Source organism: Punica granatum, chromosome 1 (assembly GCF_007655135.1).
Source record: "Punica granatum isolate Tunisia-2019 chromosome 1, ASM765513v2, whole genome shotgun sequence".
Classification (NCBI taxonomy): domain Eukaryota; kingdom Viridiplantae; phylum Streptophyta; class Magnoliopsida; order Myrtales; family Lythraceae; genus Punica; species Punica granatum.
Window position 1 is genome coordinate 19,817,079 of NC_045127.1, and position 16,141 is coordinate 19,833,219.

General features: G+C 45.1%; 1 protein-coding gene across 1 annotated transcript; it reads right to left on the reverse strand.

Moving 5' to 3' along the window:
* Positions 1–8,442: 8,442 nt before the first annotated feature.
* LOC116204216 lies at positions 8,443–11,193 on the reverse strand. Its single transcript, XM_031536294.1, has 3 exons — positions 11,002–11,193; positions 8,862–10,323; positions 8,443–8,720 (listed from the first exon to the last, which is right to left on the reverse strand). Exons 1-3 carry the CDS (start codon positions 11,191–11,193, stop codon positions 8,443–8,445), a joined length of 1,932 nt encoding a protein of 643 aa, XP_031392154.1.
* Positions 11,194–16,141: the final 4,948 nt, after the last annotated feature.

Consider the following 16,141-nt stretch of genomic DNA (forward strand, 5'->3'; position numbering starts at 1 on the left):
TGGGAGGCTACTCAGAGACAACTGGACCCGAACTCCTCACACGTTATCACTTGGGCTGAGTTTACGCAAGCATTTTATAACAAGTACTTTCCAGCCTCTTTTCGGCGTACCAAGGAGCGGGAATTTCTGAATTTGAAGCAAGGGGACCTCAGCGTAGCTGAATATGAAGTAAAATTCACCAAGTTGTCACGTTTTGCCCCTACATTGGTAAGTGATGAAACTTCCAAATGCAGTAGGTTCTTGGATGGATTGAACCTCAATATTAGGTCGCGTGTTTCCGTTCTGGAGATCCCATTATTTTCAGACCTGTATAATAAAGCCATCATTGCTGAGGAGGACTTACGAGAGGAAATTCTTTAGAGGGAACAAGTTAGAACTCGGCCTAGTAGCTCAATTGTAGAGGGTCCCTCCCGACCCCCAAAAAGAGGTGGGTTTACGCAGGGCTTCAATAGAGGGAAATCAACATGTCAGCAATTTCCGCAATGGTCTCATGAAGATAAGGGCATGAGAAGTCAGAGTGGCAGGAGTTATGGTGGAACTATCCTTCCAAGGCGTCAAAATTGTCAGAATTGTGGTCGATTTCATTCCGGTGCTTGTCAAGTGCAGTCTGGGGGTTGTTTTCATTATGGACATCGTGATCACTTGAGAAACAATTGCCCACAATTAAGGAGTGAAGGGATTACTTGTTTTAGATGTGGCATGAAGGGACATGTACAGAGGAACTGTAGGCAGCCTATAGTATCGGCATCTAGTAGTGGTAGTGTGGGCAATAGGCCATCGATGATGAGAGGTCGTGGGCAAATGAGCAGTCAAAAGAGTGTTCAAAGCCGAGGGGGTGGATCGATGGTGAGCTCAGCAAGCCAGGCTAATAGACCAATGACGCAGGGTAGAGTATTCACCTTAATGAAGCGGGATGCTGATGCCACTCCGACTGTAGTGACGGGTACGTTAAATCTCTTTAATAAACCTGCTCATGTACTTATAGACTCTGGTTCCACTCATTCATATATCTCATTGCCATATGCCATGCATTCTGATAGACCACGAGAGTTATTAGATAGTCGTATGTCCATAGCTACACCAACGGGGGACAGCGTAGTGGTTGGGGAAGTGTATCGCGGTTGTAGGCTACACTTAGGGGATAAGGAGATGCTAGTAGATTTAATATCCTGAAGTATTTGGGATTTTGACATTATCCTCGGGATGGATTGGCTTGCTTCTCACCATGCTTCTGTGGAGTGTTACAAGAAAGATGTTATCTTTAGAATACCGAATGAGCCTGAATTTAAGTTTCATGGAGATTAGTTGGGTGTTCCATTCAATGTTATATCATCCCTCGAGGCGACGAAACTTTTGGAAAGGGGGTGTGAAGGATATTTGGCACATGTAGTTGTTGCCGAGGTCGACTCTCCAAAACTTAGTGAAATTCCAGTGGTCTGCCAATTTTCAGATGTTTTTCCTGATGACTTACCTGGCCTTCCTCCTAATAGAGAGATTGAATTTACTATAGAGTTAGAGCCCGGTACTGCCCCCATTTCTCGTGCACCGTATCGTATGGCCCCGTCAGAGCTTAAGGAATTGAAAGTCCAGCTACAGGAATCATTAGAGAGGAATTTATCAGACCTAGTGTGTCTCCTTGGGGTGGTCCAGTTTTGTTTGTGAAGAAGAAAGATGGCTCACTCAGATTGTGTATAGATTACCGACAGCTGAATCAAGTAACGGTGCGCAATAAATATCCTTTACCTAGGATAGATGACTTGTTTAATCAGCTCCGAGGTGCTTCCGTCTTCTAGAAGATCGATCTTAGATCGGGATACCACCAGTTGAAGATCAAGGACTCTAATGTGCCCAAGACCGCTTTTCGCACTCGGTATGGACATTATGAATTCCTTGTGATGCCTTTTGGGTTAACAAATGCTCTAGCAGCTTTTATGGATTTAATGAATAGAGTCTTCCAGCCATATCTTGATCAGTTTGTGGTGGTTTTCATCGATGATATACTGATATACTCGAGGAACCGGAATGAGCATGAAGGACATCTCCGAGTAGTGTTGCAGATTTTGAGAGAAAGAAAACTTTATGCTAAGTTTAGCAAATGTGAGTTTTGGTTAGATCGAGTGGGATTCCTCGGGCATGTGATTTCAGGTGATGGTGTATCAGTGAACCCACGAAGATTGAAGCTATCTTGAATTGGAATCGTCCTACAAGTGTAACAGAGGTGAGAAGTTTCCTAGGATTAGCCGGTTATTATCGAAGATTTGTGGAAGGATTCTCCCTTATTGCAGCTTCTCTGACCCGGTTAATGCGGAAGAGTGTGAAGTTTGAATGGACAGATGAGTGTGAGCAAAGTTTCCAGGAGTTGAAAAAGAGATTGACCACTGCCCCAGTGCTTGTTATTCCGTCCACTGATGAGGGGTTTGTGATATATAGTGATGCATCCCATCAAGGCTTAGGCTGCGTATTAATGCAATGTGGCAAAGTGGTGGCTTATGCATCTCGGCAACTAAGGACTCATGAGAAGAATTACCCGACGCATGATCTTGAATTGGCAGCCGTGGTATTCGCTCTCAAACTTTGGAGACATTATTTATATGGAGCAAAGTGTGAGATTTATACAGATCACAAAAGTTTGAAATATTTGTTTACTCATAAAGAACTCAACTTGAGACAGAGGAGATGGATGGAACTAATCAAAGATTATGATTGCACGATCAACTATCATCCGGGAAAGGCAAATGTTGTGGCAGATGCACTAAGTTGGAAATCATCGGCAAGATTAGCAAGTATGTGGAGTGTTCACGACACACTTATTAATGAATTTAGGTCATTGGAAGTTAAACTAGAGGCGACCAGTTCTGGAACATTGATGGCTATTTATGATGTGAAGCCAGTGCTAATTGATCGAATTCGAGAAGCGCAACAAGTAGATCCATTTTTGGTAGAGATGAAAAACAAGATTAAGGAAGGCAGAGTAAAGGAAGGCAAGAAGTTTGAATTTCTTTTGAAAGAGGATGACACACTTATGTTCGGGAATCGAATTTGTATACCTGATGATGTTGAGTTAAAGAGAGAGATTCTGGCACAGGCTCATAGCTCACCGCATGCGATGCACCCCGGAAGTACTAAAATGTATTACAATTTGAAGAGAAGCTATTGGTGGTATAACATGAAAAAGGAGATAGCTGAATTTGTTGCCAAGTGTCTAGTATGTCAACAAGTTAAAGCAGAGCATCAACACCCTTCCGGGTTATTACAACCTCTTCTGATACCTGAATGGAAATGGGAGAAGATCACCATGGATTTTGTCTCGGGACTTCCACGAACACGAAGAGGGCATGATTCTATATGGGTGATAGTTGATAGGCTGACTAAATCCGCTTACTTCCTACCTGTTAAAACGACATTTGGTGCTGATCAGTTGGCACAATTGTTCATTAGAGAGATTGTGAGGTTGCACGGTGTGCCGGTATTTATAGTATCAGACAGAGGCTCATATTTTACTTCCAAGTACTGGAATAGTTTTGTTACGGCTCTGGGCACGAAGCTGAATTTAACCACTGCTTTTCATCCCGAGTCAGACGGGCAGAGTGAAAGGACCATTCAGACATTGGAGGATATGTTAAGAGCGTGTATCATAGAATTTCAAGGTAGCTGGGATGACTACCTTCCTCTGATGGAATTTGCCTATAATAACAGTTACCAATCTAGTATTGGAATGGCTCCTTACGAGTCGCTTTATGGCCGCGCTTGTCGAACACCTTTATGCTGGAATGAAGTTGGAGAGAGGCAATTAACTGGACCGGAAATAGTCAACTTAAAAGCAGAAAAGGTCAAGGTTATCTGGGAAAGATTAAAGACCGCTCAAGGGCAACAAAAGAATTATGCAGATAAACGAAGAAAGGACCTCAAGTTCCAGCAAGGGGATCGAGTTTTCTTAAAAGTATCACCATGGAAGGACATTATGAGATTTGGCAAGAAAGGAAAGCTTAGTCCCAGATATATTGGGCCATTCGAGATTCTGGAGCGCGTTGGAAAGGTGGCATATCGGTTGGCTCTACCCCCTGAACTGTCCCGTATTCATAACGTGTTTCATGTGTCAATGTTGCGTAAGTATATACCAGACCCATCTCATGTTCTGAGTTATCAACCAGTGGAGCTAAATGAAGACTTGACATATGAGGAAGAGCCAGTGGAGATTTTAGATAGAAAAGAGCAAGTCCTTCGAACCAAGAAAATTCCCTTAGTAAAGGTGTTGTGGAAGAGTCATTCGAAAGAAGAAGCCACTTGGGAACCCGAGGATTCTATGAGAGTCAAATATCCAGACCTTTTCCCGATATCAGCTAAATAATTTCGGGGACGAAATTTTTATTAGTGGGGGAGATTATGAGGCGAGTGTTTACCAAACATGCATATATGCACATATACATATGCATATAAACAAGCATGGTTACGTAACATAAATTCACATTATATGTTATAGTTGTGGCTGAAGTATTTTTATATTAAATGCATATTACATGTGGTGGCTGGATCTTTATCTATATGGAAAAAAAAAAACGAAAAAGTGAAAAGCTGAGAGAGATAAGTGTAGATTGGGCCAAGTGGCCTCATCTTCAGCAAGCCTTTTTCCTTACCACCGACTTTGACCATCATTTTCTTCTTTCTTCCTTATTTATGCCATACTTCTCCTTGCTCTATCCCTAGCTTAAGGAAAACGAAAATGAACCAGAAGAGATAGAGAGAGAGAGAGAGAGAGAGAGAAGTTAGCTGAGTTGAGAAAATCCTTGGAGAAGAAGACTAAGTTTGGAGTATTGATCAGTAAGTTGATTGTTTATGATTTAAACATTCATACTCACTAGGTTGGGCATAGGTTATGGCTTTCCTTGCATTTATTCCAGCTGTTTAGATTGAGAAGTTTAATTGCTGAGATTGGTAGCTTCTCCTAGCTGATATAAGTTGAGTTGGATATATATTTGGAGTTAGTCTTATGTTGTGTTGGGATGAGTTTGGTCACCTATATGAGTTGAATAATTCGGTTGTAGGGCAGGGAGCAAAACCCTTGGTTAAATTAGTAGGTTTCTAATGCATATATCTATGTCTCAGCGGAAGTGGATCATATTGACGGAAATTTGTGGGCTCTTGACTAAATTGAATTGTGGTGATTGAGAACAGGGTAGGTATGGTGTTAATTTGGAGAAATTTCCATGCATTATGATGGTACTATGTGGTGGATTGAGTGCTTAACCTTTTGCATATTAGTGTTTTAGAATGAAGGAAGTACTTAGAATTCCTCGTACTCTTTACTTGAATTTGGCTGATCGAATTGGCCCTCCGTATAATATAATTGCTATTCTAAGCTGATATGATTTGAGTTAAGCATAGCATATCATTGAAATCGTTATGTCATTGCTTATATTTTAGTTATATCAATCAAATAATACGAGAGTTAAACTGATACCTATGTGTACTCTTATTCAGCATATTATCTAACCTTTGTGCTTGAACTGAATAGGGGCTGGGAGACTGAGACTTTCTTCCATCGTAAAATGATAGTAAATTTTTATACGTATGGTTATAGATAGGAAGGTGGTTGCATGATTGAGGTTGATGTATATCTTGAGTATGCTTGTGATTGTTTAACAATAGCCATTGGGACCGCTGGACCCGGCGGATTATAAAGGGGACCTAATCGGCCGCCGAACCCGGCGGAATATAAATAGGGACTTAATCGGCCGCTGGACCCGGCGGAATATAAATAGGGGCCTGATCGGCCGCTGGACTCGGCGGAATATAAGTAGGGGCATGATCGGCCGCTGGACCGGCTAAATATAAATGAAGGTCAACTCTTACCGCCAGAGGTTAATGGGCGGCCCCCGCTTATGAGATATGATATATGAATGAACAGATAATTTCTTTGAGGTATGCGGGGTCACGGTACCGTCATAACCTGTCGCAAGGAAATGCGACCCCATGGCTATATCGTTGATTACTTGTGATTGGTTGTCAAATGAGTGGTGGAAGGGATTATATTGGTAATGGATTCCATACTATGATAGAACATGTACATATATATATATATATATATATATATCTATATGTGATTGATTGCTTGTGAATCGTGATAGTAATGTATTAGCTCATTTTATTTTGGTATATCGTACTCACTGAGTTGCAGCTCACCCCCTGCATACTTTTTCCAGATGAGCTAGAAGCTAGGCTAGCCGCACAGGAGGACTTTTGGATAACAGGGATCAGCGCAAAGGATTTTGGCAAGTAGGCCCACCCATAGTATAGGTAGTAAGTGTTCGTAAATGTTACAATCCTGTTACGACCTGAAACTTTTGTTTAGTTGGTTTAATGGTATGGTTGTAGCTGAACACACTATTGAGAGTATATATGTACATTAGAATCCGTTAGATTGATTATATATTCATGTAGAGCAAGTCGAGTTGGTTTAAAGGTTGGATGTGCTATAGAAGTATACAATATATATGAAAACTTTCGTTCAGTTTGTGTTACAAGATGGCTACAAATGAGTACTCTTTGAGAGTTTTATGCATATATCAGAATTAGTTAGGTGGTTATATGTTTATATAGAGCTTGCTGGATTGGTTCAATGTGTTGGGAGTTAGGAAAACAGATTATATATATATGAGTTGCGTATATGACAATGGATATTAAGGAATAGAGGGGGAACTCTGCTATAAATTTCGGGTCGTGACAAATCGTCCTTCTGCCCTAACATGCATCTGATGCATTGTCGGCGCACTGTCGGGTACAAAATGTGAGAATGATCCGGTGAAGGAGGGACCAACACCGGCGACTGAACTAAATATGCCTTGATTGTATCGAAGGCTTTCTGACACTCGTCATCCCATTTGACCGTTGCATTTTTGCGAAGCAGGAGGAAGAGCGGTTGGCATTTGTTTGTCCGATTTGCAATGAAACGCGCGATGTAATTCAGCCGTCCTAAGAAGCTTCTTACTTCGTGCACTGTCGATGGAGGGGGCAGTTCCATGATCGCCTTGACTTTGTCGGGGTCGACCTCGGTGCCATTTTCACTGACTACAAACCCTAACAATTTCCCTGACTTGACACCAAAGGTGCACTTCGCTGGGTTGAGTCGGAGCTTGTACTTCCTGAGACGATCGAATAGCCGTTTAAGGTTGACTAGATGATCTTCCCCTTCTTTGGATTTTGCAATCATATTGTCGACGTAGACCTCGATCTCTTTATGCATCATGTCATGAAAGTGTGTGACCATTGCCCGCTAATAGGTTGCCCTGGCGTTTTTGAGACCGAAAGGCATGACCTTGTAGCAAAACGTGCCCCACATCATGATGAACGTTGTTTTGATCTTATCCTCCTGGCCATCTGAATCTGATTGTATCCAGAGAAGTCGTCCATGAAGGAGAATTGTGTGTGGTGTGCCGTATTGTCCACCAAGACATCGATGTGGGGCAGTGGGAAGTTATCCTTAGGACTGGCCCTGTTAAGGTCTCGGTAATCGATGCAAACTCTGACTTTCCTGTTCTTCTTTTCCGCTGGCACAATGTTCGCTACCCATTCAGAGTAATTGCATACCTCCAAGAATCCCACATCCACCTGCTTGATGACCTCCGCTCTAATGCGGAGAAGAAAATCAGCTCGTTGACGCTGTAAGTGTTGGCGTTTGGGCGGAAATCTTTCAGTGTCGAGAGGGAGGAAATGCTTTACGATTGAAGGGTCTAAGCCTGGCATGTCGGCGTAAGACCAAGCAAAGACGTCTTGATACTCTGTCAAGAAATCGATCATCCTGGATCTTTGTGCAGATTCAAGACCCGTCCCGATCCTGAGGGTGCGTGGTTCTTCTACAGTGCCTATGTTGATCTCTTCGATTGGCTCGATTGAGGTGAGTTGGTGGTTTTTGAGACGATGCAAACCTCATCTATCTCGGGCACGCGACCGTCCTCGTCAAGTCCTTCGCCGAAGTATATGGGAAGGGACTTTTCGAGGCGTGTTTCGGATGAATTCGAATAATTGCATCCGTGATTTGGATTCGATTGGAGCCTAGAAATGAAAGCGAATTGTCTTAGAATTTAAAAAGCTGAAAGCGAGTGTGAGAAAGCGAATTTAGACATAAAAATTCAAAAAGCATGGAAGGATTTTATTAACAAGCCATAACAAAAATCCCTCTTCTGCCATATGGCTTATGGCGTTGCCGACATGCAGGTAGCATTATATACAAAGACTGTCTTACACATCGACAACCATGGCCAAGTAGAGTGGAACTGAAGTCCAGTTGGTAAGCTTCTCATCCTCCCATACAGGGCGGATATGAACCCTGAAAGATGTCTCCTCAGTGACGGCATATATGGCTGGCAAAGCCAAGAACGTTTCAACTGTATCCGAAGAGGAATCATCCAATTCAGTGGATGGGCTATCAGAGGTGCCTCCCATGACTTACGGTGGTGCAGGGAAAAACTGCGAAAGCAGTGGAACCAGAATGCCCCTAGAGAGCTTCCCGTAGTGTGCCGCAAGATGGTGGAGATGCTTTCCGCGACGAGCTTGCATGATCTCATGACAGGAGGGGCGAAAATCAAGTCCTCTCCTATTACGATATTCCTCCATTTTGATTGGTCGGAGAATTCCCTGAGCGTGTGCCCCGAGTCCAGTTCCGGGGACGTAGTCGTTCTTTAACAGAACTTTCCCAATCATGCGATCGGCCAGGGATGGATCGACTTCTCCGTAATCCCAAATTACGGAAACGATGTCGAAAGAGTGAAAGGGAAGATTCTAGTCTTCTCTAATGCTGATGTAGAGGACGACTGTCTCCTTGTAGATTGCATAATCTTCCTCGCCGTTGACAATGATGAGTTTGCCTTCGATGAAGAATTTCAGCTTCTGATGCAGTGATGAAGGAACGGCGCCGACGACGTGAATCCATGTCCTCCCAAGCAACATACTGAAAGCATTGGGAATCTCGAGGATTTGGAAGGTGACAGAGAATGAGCAAGGACCCACATCAATCAGGAGATTGATTTTTCCATTCACTATTCTTTTAGAGCCGTCGAAGGCTCGAACAATGGTTTTGCTTGCACGAATGCGGCTCGTATCCACTTTCATCTGTTTCAGCGTGGAGATTGGGCAAACGTTAAGAGTGGAGCTGTTGTCGATCATGACTCGACCATCGACGTGATTATTGCACTTGCAAACTATGTGCAATGCTCGCAAGTGTCCCTGACCTTCAGACGGAAGTTCATCCTCGACAAAGGAGATTTGATTTGAGAAGATGGAATTCACAGTCTCTTCGATCCTATTTGGTGCAGTCTCCTTCGAGACTTGTGCGGCCGTAAGGACCTTCGGCAGAGCATCCCGATGCGGCTCGGAGCTCAAAAGCAAGGCAAGCAGTGAAATGTGGCCTGGTGATTTGCCCATCTGCTCAACAACCTTAAACTCGCTTGCTTTGATCACCTTCATGAAAGCTTCGGCTTCTTGCTCGGTGACCTTCTTCGAAGGGAGTGGTGCGGCTTCTGGAATGGCTGAGAATGAAGTAACGGGAGCCTTCCCTTTGTCCGCAAGCTTTGGGCCCTGATAAACGTGACCTGAGCGCGTGATACCCATCGCGCTCATTTCCTGCTCCATATTGGCAACCTCACTCCCATAATCCCAAGGAACTCGGCAGTCTTGATATGACTCTTTTGTAGGAACCTCAACAACAAACGGGGTAGACGTAAATGCACCATCCGTCGAAGTATAGTTAACGATGAATGGAACTGAAGTCCTCTGTGCATCCTTCTCTTCTCCGATAGCAGCTATGCTAATCATGTTGATGGAGGGTCCTGAACTTGATCCATGATCGGGGAGAGGGTTTGTGAGGACATTCGGTGGCTTCACCTCATTAAAGGAGATCTGTCTTGTGTCAATCATCTCCTGGATTCTGTCCTGAAGTCTCCAGCAATTGTCCAGGGTGTGACCAGGAGCATGCTTATGAAATTCACAGCTCAAGTTTTGATTCTGCACTGTGGGGTCGAAGTTGGGACCGAGCGCCTCTGTTTTGATCTTATTGCCCGCGAGAAGCTGCCTGAATATATGGGAGGGAAGAGCTGGTAGAGTGGTGTACTGCTTGCGCGGACGTGATTGAGCAGCATTGCCCAATTGAGTTCTCGGGGCTGGAGCACGTAGAGCCGGTTGAGGAGATCTCGAAGTCGGGGATCTACCTTGTTGAGCCTGAGCAGGAGCGTACTGTTGCGGTGGTGGCGACTGAATAACAGTGGGGATAGCCGGGGAGTATGCCTGTTGCGTTGGATAGAGCTGCGTATAATGCACGGGGTGTGCATATGCCTGAGAAGTTTGCAATGCAGGGGTGTAGTCCACTGAAATTGGCTGTGACGCCTGATGTCTGGAATTGATGATGCTAACAGTCGTGTCTTTGCCTCTCCTGGAGGTTCCAACAGTCTACTTCTTCGATGTCTCTCCGTCCTTCTTCCTCGATGGACCTTCAATTCTCCCTAGCTTAACACCCATGTCAAGCTTCTTTCCTGCCTCGATTAGGTCCGAGAAAGAGGAGCTATGAGCCAGGAGATGTGAGTAGTATGCGCCCCTGAGCGTGGAGTGAAACAGCTGAACTTGCTGTCGCTCAGTGATTGGAGGAATGTGCTCTGCCGCTTTTCCCCTCCATTCCGTTGCATATGCTTCGAAAGTCTGACCCTCTCTCATCTCTGTCATGCTAAGATCGAGAAGAGTAAGGGGTGTCTCCGCACAAAATCGATACTGGTCGAGGAACTTCTGGGAAAAATCTGTCCATGTAGGGACGTCGTTGGCTTTCAGGGTCATAAACCAATCTAGCGTCTTGGAAAGTCTGAATGACGAATTGCTCGTAATCCTCGTATGAGAGCATTTTGCTCTGATAGTGACAGAGATGATGTCGAGGGTCTCTGGTCCCGTCGTATCTTTTCAAATCTGGAATCTTGATCTTAGGGGGTAGTCGCATGCCCGAAAAGAGATTCCAGTCACTGTTACCGTAATCGAATGGGAATTGCCCGCTTGGAGAGCTCTAATGGTCTCTTCCATTTTCTTCATTCTCCTCTCCTGTTCTGTCTCCGTTTTCGGGAGAAAGTTTATCAATGGAGCTGGAGGGGCGGCCTGAGTAGGCGTGCCCGGTTCAGGGGGAAGATTATTTAGTGGAGGTGGAACTTGGTAAGAAAGGCCCATGTAGGGTTGTTGAAGCTTGGAAAGGAAAAGGCTCAGCAGTATGAGCAGGAGCGGGTAAGCTCATCATCGAAGGAACTGTTGTAGGTAGCACTGTGTAGACAAGGTGTTGAGCCGAGCATGGCTAATGGCGGCGGTGCATGCACAGCGGAGTCTGCGGATAGAAAGGCTGGTGGTGGCAATGGAACAGACGTAGGAGCAGGGGGTGGAGGTAGAGGATCATTGATCGGATGGACTGCCGGCACGTGCGTCATTGTAAAGAAAGACATGTCCTCGCTTTCCGAAACATAAATCGGTGGGACCACCGGGTTCGGATCTACAGTTACCCTATGCTCCGGAGGCGGAGTGTAACTCGACGAAGCTCGATTCTGATCTCGGAGCATGGCCATGAGTTCTATCATGTTGGTATTAATGTTGGCAGCTAACTGATTGACCATTCCTTCGAGCGCAGTGAAACGCACGGGGTCGATGAAGTTGGAGCTCGTTTGTGACGTTGGAGGAGAGAGATGCGTTTGAAAAGCGCCTGAATAAGCCGCTGATGCAATAGGTGTTGGAGGCGATAAAACATGCGCGCCAAACGGTGAAGAGTGCGCCGACATCGGCGGTGTGTCTTGCTCGGAAACAGGGAGTTGTTGTTCCTCTGTCGTTCTCACGCGTGCCTGAGTTGGATATCGGTGTGACGCCAGTTATGAACACCTGTATGTATAAATGTATAAGCACGATTGCTATTTGATTGACTCGAGTGTCAAAATAAATGATGTAAATGAATGAACTGTATGAAATGCATGAGTTTCAAAACACTAATGCCATTACATCGACTTGATTCAAGTTCCATAATTTACAAAGATAGTACTTTTGAAAAAGAAAGGAACGTAAACATAAAACCGACATCCTACTACGCTCGACAGCCGAGTGAACGTTGCGTAGGTCTAAACGGGCCAAAAAGACGTTGCTGACTAGTGAACTCAAGGATGGGGAACTTTGCGTTTTTTTGCCCGGGCTCGGTCCAACGTAGCACTCAAACGCGCTATCTCCCGGTCTTGGTTCACAATGTGCGTACGTGCGTGAGCTAGTTCCCTCTGGAGCTCTCTGTGCTCTGCAAGCTCTACGCGAGTGTCAACGAGCTCGCATCGGAGTCGATCTTGTTCTTCCCTAATAGACTGCAGTTCTGTGCGCGCTGCGGCCTGGGCGAAACTCTTGGCATCGGGAATGGCTACTAGGGGAGCTCGTGGAATCCGTGCCGTTCGTGGCTGATGAACAGGTGCTAACCCCTGTGGGTGGAACCGAGCCACATACGCCGTGGTAGCAAAGTAATCCAAGCCACATAAAGCTGCGGAATAGTCCGCGTACCCCACAAGCGTCGAGCTTCTCGGACTTGTAGAAACCTCTCTGGGAGCGAAGCTGAAGTGTCTGCCCACATGAACTGGTGAGGAGTGTGGTCCGCTTCGGTGGGAATATCCTGTAAGCCGTCGGGTTGTCTGATGACTCTACCTGGGAAAACGAGTGTGCTCCCCAAATGACTGATTAAAGGAAGTCCTACCACTGATGGACATCCGATAGCCATAGGATCGCCGGGATTCCAGCGAGCGGCCCACAAAAACTGTGCTGGAGTAAGATCTTCCATGAATTGCCTCCAATCGGTGTAGTTACGCTTGAAAGGTTGAAACACATGAAGCAGACGAGCAATGAGGGAGCGTTCTTCAGTGATGTAGGAAAATGGGTGGGATAAGCCGAACGGTCTGATATGTGCGAGGAGCTAAATCTGCAGGAGGTGCGGAGACCTTCTCATTCTGCCGCGCCGAACCTCTCGTACATAGTCAAGAGACCGAACAGTCTTAGCTAAGACGGCTTCAACATAACTATGGCCTCCTACCACTTGGAGGACGACTTGGGCAAGTGCCCCCTCTATGAGGTCGGATGCGTGTGGGGACAAAATAGTCCAGAAGATGAGCAGGATGAATCCGTGGCAGGCGTCATGCTGATAAGACTCTCTGGCAGCACGGAGTGCACGGATGTGTATGAAGTCTATAAGCCATTCAGTCCTAATGCCGTGATCCCATCCATACTGAATCTCGCGACAAATTTCTTCACCGCAAAGACCTAAAAGAACGGCTAGTCTACTCTATATCATGGCATACTGGTTGGGCACCACGATGTCGCGAGTGGGCATGGGCCTCTGAATGAGTGCCTCGTATTCCTCTATTGTAGGGACTAGCTCTGTCCCCTGAAAGTTGAATATGGTGTACTGAGTGTGGCAAAGCTTATTGCCGTTCTGAGCAAGGTCCAATCGATGGGAGAATCAACAAGCAGTGGCAAGTCTCCTATGATGAGTTGGAGAAATGCGCGGTCAACTGGGTGGAATGTTCTCCAAAGGCGCATGATGTCCGCGGCTGGAGTGATGATGACATCGAGCCTAAGACAGGGATGCAAGCGATCCATTCTTACCTAAATGGAGAGAATGTCGGTTTAATATTTAAAACCAAACCGATGCAATGTCCTAGGTTGTTTAAAAACATGCATGCAATGCAGAAAAGTAAAGTATAACTGTATTTGTTACAATGTTACATCGCTCATTGTAGAAAAACAACAAAAGGCCCGCCTAAAAGAAAACTAGGGGCCGACTCAAAGACTGGACTTTGGGTCGGTTGACGGCATGAAGGTAATTTTGGTCCAGCATGACGGTCCCCGTTTATGCATGGTTTTAGTGTTCTACTGGGAAAACCACTAACTAGGGATGGGGGCTCCTGATTCAAGGGGATCAATTCCTTAAAATCGAGCGAGGATCTTTAGAGGCCGATTCGGTGGCAGAGCCTACTCGATCCGTTCCCTTACTCGGAACCTCTGACTAACCTAGCTTCCTATTTCGGCGCCCGTGGGATTTCAGGTGAGGTACTTAGAATTCCGCTTGGATGATGCAATGCAAGTGCAGAAAGTAAATGTGCTTGAAATAAATGTACGTAAAGTGGTAAATAAACATGCAAGCAAAGCAAACGGGATCGAGCCCAAACCCACTAAGTATGTCCCCAGTGGAGTCGCCAAGCTATACCGACCTGAATGTGGACTCTCGTCGGGGCCCGCATTGCGCGCTTTTGGATCTCGCGGCTTGGGAGTGTCCACCTTCCCGTGGGGACTCGTGACGGACACACGTGAGAAGGAGTCGCCACTTATCATTTTACGACCCGAAGGTTGAGGGCTGATAAGTTACCCGGGTCTAGGGGTATGGAACACCTAGTTTCGCTAAGGCATTGATCTGTGCGGAACCGGAAAGTCCGAGTTCGGGGGTTCATGTTACGTGCGGGCCTATGTCCCGCACGCCCTTTTGGTACTCTAGTTTGCTAGGCTTGCATGTTTTTATTATTTACTGCATGAATTAAGTTGCGCTCGGCTCGCAGGTTTTGACACCGAAAATTCGGTGAATTAAACGATGTTGATGGAGAAGCTGAGAGAGAAGTAAACCCGTGTGTCGGGGAATTGGTTCACAATCTTGCGTTACAGTTCATCGAACCATGGAGGTTGAATCCCTGCATGAACCGAAACCGCGAGATCTTGGATTTACTTGTGTCTGGGCAAGCATTAGACCGATTCGATTAATTCGACTTTCGAACTGTTCACTCACCGACTGGAATTCTTACAGAATGAATGTACAAAATAAAATCCTTACAATGCTCTCAAAAACAATAAATACAAATTACAAATGGTCGAATTCTAGTCGAATCGCGTTCGGTTATTATTCCGCTCCAACGCACCATGAGTTTAGGGAAAAACCGAAGAAATGGAACTCGATGCACGCTCTCACTGAATAGGCCGTTGGACCCTATGAGTGATGATTAGGGCGTTGGACCATGTTGTACAATGATTAGGGCGTTGAACCCTAATATTATTCAGCCTAGGGATCAGGCTGAACTCGCAAGGCAAACATGTGCAGAAAGGTAACACGCAACATGTTAATAACAGACAAAGTGTTTGTTACTGTCAAATGTACGTGTCTTAGCAAATCGTTAATCCGGGGTATTTTGACATGCAATCCTACCATAGACAAACAAACGCGTGCTAATGTTTTAGCATTCGGCTTTGGTTTGAGAACTTGACATATCGGATGTCCATAGTCAAGTTTTCTGTGTGTGGATTGCTTTTATAGTGATTCGGTGTTGTGACACTGAAGTTACACTGAATTCATCCCACCTTGTGTTTTGACTCTAGATTTGAAACCTAGAGTTCCACCTAACCATTTTCTAGCACCCTGACCTATGCTAGGATGTCGCCAAATCACAAAATAATGTTCTTGCCCTTGATTTGAAAATTTGTTTACGGAAAAGGGAAACAACACAATACGGATTTGAAAGTATGAGTTTTTTGAAAAGGGCATTAACACCGTTTTGTAATTCGTCGACGCGAGTTACAAATTAATGTCCAGTTCGTGCAAAGTTGTTTAAATTGAATGAATTAACCGTGTGAGCGTCCCAATTAACCCGTTCGTGGAATTAATGCTTAAGGGTTGTGCCGAATGCATTAATTATGAAAACGATTTGTGACTCGGCGACCAAAACGATTTTGTAAGGATCGAGAATAATTTGGTCCAATGACCGAAAATACCCTCATAACCGAATGGACCCGAATGAGTCGTCAATACTCGAATCCTTGCATGTTTTGTTTGGAAAAGACATTTTCATACGATATTGTGACAATAATATAGACTGTAAATTACACAAAATCTGAGAACGGACTTAAAATGGGGAGAGGAAGCCTCGTGCAACTCGTACGAGTCTAAGAGACTCTCGGCCATTTCTCCTTGGAGAAAACCGAGAGGTGTCATGGCCCACATCGGGTTCCACGAGTTTTCCCCGTCTCGTTTCGAATCATTTCTCGTATGCTCAAACAAGAAACACGATAAATGACACGATTAAACGAAAGTCGGTATTGCCATGATTTAAATAACACATTCAAACATGCA